The sequence below is a fragment of the Etheostoma cragini genome, chromosome 2 (genome assembly GCF_013103735.1).
Source record: "Etheostoma cragini isolate CJK2018 chromosome 2, CSU_Ecrag_1.0, whole genome shotgun sequence".
Lineage (NCBI taxonomy): Eukaryota > Metazoa > Chordata > Actinopteri > Perciformes > Percidae > Etheostoma > Etheostoma cragini.
Window position 1 is genome coordinate 28,995,849 of NC_048408.1, and position 3,854 is coordinate 28,999,702.

Below are 3,854 nucleotides of genomic sequence, written 5' to 3' on the forward strand. Positions count from 1 at the left end.
CCCTGTAACTCCCTGCAGCGCCCTGCTACACCCTGTAACTCCCTGCAGCGCCCTGCTACACCCTGTAACTCCCTGCAGAGCGCTGCAGTGCCCTGCTACACCCTGTAACTCCCTGCAGTGTCCTGCTACACCCTGTAACTCCCTGCAGCGCCCTGCTACACCCTGTAACTCCCTGCAGAGCGCTGCTATGCCCTGCTACACCCTGTAACTCCCTGCATTGGCCTGCTACACCTTGCATTGGTCTGCTACGCCCTGCAGAGCGCTGCAGTGCCCTGCTACACCCTGTAACTCCCTGTAGTGCCCTGCTACACCCTGTAACTCCCTGCAGAGCACTGCTATGCTTTAAATGAAGTTTCTTGTCGCACTATGCTTGCTTTTGGCCAAATTACTGGAATTGTTGGGTCTTTGTAAATTACAGAGTTTGGTCTAGACCTCCTATCTGTAAAGTGTCTTGAGACAACTCTTGTTATGATTTTATACTATATAATGCATCATGCATATATATTTATAAATCATCATCAAATTGGGTCACATTTTCTTGGAAATCTACACACAGACTTCAAACAGAAGTGTAAAAATGGAATCTTAAAGATGTAAATATGTTACTTTTACTACCCTGGAAGAAATGACCTGTAACTAGATAGAAGGAAGCCTACTTATCATTCATTTCCTCAGAAAGTCCTCCTTCCTTTGTCTGTAAAACATTTCCTTTACCTTTTTAAAGCTGTGTTTTCTTCTACTGAAAGCTGCATCAGCTACTGAAGAACTTCTTGTCAGTAGCGTTAACAACAGAAGTATGAACAGAAGATGAGGAGGGATGAGATTTGAATGTTTCCAAGTTGAGAATTGTCTCTCTATCCAACTTTCCATCTGCATCCCCTCTTCCTCTCTTCTATCGTCACTCCTTCCTACCTTCCTACCTTATGTCCTTACTTCCTTTCTCCCTAGATGCCGCGCCCTCTAAGCCCGGGGCTCCTGGTGCACCATTAAGCGTAAAGGCATACGACATCAACGCCGACTACGTCCTGGTTGCCTGGAAACCCCCCAACACCGTCAACGAGGCGGTAATCACCGGATACTTCGTGGATCGGTCAGTCTGAAATCTCCCCTAGCTTTCTTTTTATATCACAGCACACTAACAGGAAAACAGACAAATTCCACTGCCCTTTAGGCCAAAGACGTTTTTAGAGGTATGATGTTATCGTTTTCATTTAAAGATCAAGATCAATATACTTTATATTAACTTTAGATCAAATGACGGAGTGTTGTTGTAATAGTGGTTGCTTATAATCAACAAATGCAGTTTACTGTTCAATCTGATGATTAATAGAATAGTTAATTAACAGAATTTAAAAAAAATAACACTTGCCGATCGATTGTTTAATTAGTCCAAATTAAAAAAAAAATCAAATAAAATGTAACCCTTGTGTTGTCTTCACCGTTGTCCATAAACTTGTCATTCCGGGTCAAAATTGAAAATGCTTTTTTTATACATTTTTGTGCCTCTTTTTCAACACTTTTTATATGGTCAATAAACCTTATAAAATGACATTATTCCTAATTTTCTTAGTTTGAAAAAAAGCAGATGATATAAATTATTATATTTAGACTGGTGTATGTCAAAGTTCGGTCAGGATGCAGTTTTGAAACCATTTAAAATGATAATTAAAATGCCGTGAAATTAAATAAAACAAACCAAAATTCAGTGGAAGTCATCATTATAAATCATTAATCCTACCTGCGGAGAACATGGATGGATGGATGTATACGATGCATGGGTTCCATACAACGTACATGCATCCATCTAAGTTATTATGGGACAATTTAGTTGTTAAGAAACCCGTATTTCTGATAGAAACAACTTTAAAAACAGGTCAGATTTGAGCCGAGGACAACACATGCTTGAAGACGTTTTTGGTAACTGTTGACCAGACTTCTGGGACATTTCATAGATTAAATGATTGATCAAAGACGGGATTGACAGATTGATCAGTAAAAAAAAAAATAACGCTACTCACCATGTTTTAGGTGGTGTTATGTCAACATTTGGTTTTCAGCATGTGCTCTGCAAATTAGTTTATTTATCATAATAATAAAAAAAAAGATGTACTGCGTAATACAATACAAGGAATTCATAGAACCATGAACACAGGAAGATAAAGAACAAACATAACAACAGTAAAATAAGAAGAAAGAATTATAAATATGTTAAAAAAAGATTTGTTTTAAAATGAAAAGAGCTATAAAGTGTTTACAACAAAGAAACAAAGAAAAACGGAATTTGCTAAATAATTACTAAAGAATATGTACAATGTGTGAAAATAATAACATTTAACATGTGTAATCACTCTTTCCTTTACGCAGTGGCAAGTAGAACATTTTTGTTTTGTTTTTTATGTACAGTTGTGCTCATAAGTTTACAAACCCATGGTGAAGTTGACTAAAAAGAGCAATACAGAAATCATCTTTTGGAAATTTTATCTTAATACCTCATTTTTTTAATTAAGGCATTAAGATAAATTTCCAAAAGATGATTTTTTTATTCCTCTTTTTAGTCAACTTTACCATGGGTTCGTAAACTTAGGAGCACAACTGTATGAGTGGAAATGAATTTTGGATGTCATCACGCTGACCACGTGCTCTCTGTGCAGGTGTGACTCTGGCAGCGACACCTGGGTCCAGTGCAACGACGCCCCCGTGAAGGTTTGTAAATACCCGGTGCACGGCCTGAAAGTGGGCCACTCCTACCACTTCCGGGTCAGGGCCGTGAACAGCGCCGGCGTCAGTAGGCCGTCCCGCAAGTCGGACAAAGTGACCGCCCTGGACGCCGCCGAGAGCGAGAGGCTGCAAGGTACCGATGAAGGTAAACACCAAATACCAACCGGCGGGCTGCCACGGTGTCCTAACGGGCCTGTTGTTGTCGTTTCCCGCAACAGTGATTAAAATCGAAGGGAAATACGACATAGTGATCAAGGCTGAGGACCTGGAAGGTACGGTAGTATACAAAGACTGACCTGGGGTCAGAGGTTTGCTTTTAATCCTCCTAAACTCCTTCTTCGTACTCTCACACGAACGACTAACCCGTGTCCCTCTTTCCCAACTCATCAGCAGCATTACAGCCAACATCTTAAAAAGTGTCACTCTACATAATGAGGCAGGGAATGAAAATCTAAATTTAAAGACTTCAATCCACATTCTTATCCACCTTAAAATCCTATCAACATCCTTGTACCAGCTGCACTGTTAAAGTGATTTTTACATTAATATCCCAACAATTAAAATCCAGTGATATAGCATATAATTCAATTCAATTCAATTTTATTTATAGTATCAATTCATAACAAGAGTTATCTGGAGACACTTTACAGATAGAGTGGGTCTAGACCACAGTCCAGAATTTACAAGGACCCAACAGGTCTAGTAGTTCCCTCCAGAGCAAGCAACAGTGCGACAGTGGCGAGGAAAAACTTCCTTTTAGGAAGAAACCTGGGACAGACCCAGACCCAGACCCAGGCCCAGACCCAGACCCAGACCCAGGCCCAGACCCAGACCCGGACCCAGGCTCTTGGTAGGCGGTGTCTGACGACCGGTTGGGGTTAGAATGAAGAGTGGCAATAACAGTCACAAAAAATACTAGTTTGTTGTAGTTCTTTGTAGTAGTTCATGGCATAGCGGGGCACTGTGCAGCATTACAAGGCACAGCAGGACGTAGCAGGACGTAGCAGGGCACAGCAGAGCAGAGCAGGACGTAGCAGGACGTAGCAGGGCACAGCAGAGCGTAGCAGGACGTAGCAGGATGTAGCAGGGCATAGCAGAGCGTAGCAGGACGTAGCAGGATGTAGCAGAGCACAGCA

At 41.3% G+C, this 3,854-nt stretch overlaps 1 protein-coding gene across 7 annotated transcripts in view; it reads left to right on the forward strand.

Annotated features, from left to right (window-relative positions):
• Window positions 1–3,854, forward strand: part of LOC117961759 (M-protein, striated muscle-like) — a 60,099-nt gene that overhangs the window by 14,145 nt on the left and 42,100 nt on the right. For 5 of the 7 annotated variants that reach the window (XM_034900683.1, XM_034900644.1, XM_034900662.1 and 2 more), the window contains 3 exons: window positions 949–1,090; window positions 2,652–2,851; window positions 2,937–2,990. In XM_034900683.1, coding sequence (XP_034756574.1) covers window positions 949–1,090; window positions 2,652–2,851; window positions 2,937–2,990 — 396 coding nt within the window. Of the gene's footprint in view, window positions 1–948; window positions 1,091–2,651; window positions 2,864–2,936; window positions 2,991–3,854 lie in introns of all 7 variants that reach the window. The other 2 variants (XM_034900692.1, XM_034900702.1) reach the window with 1 other exon arrangement.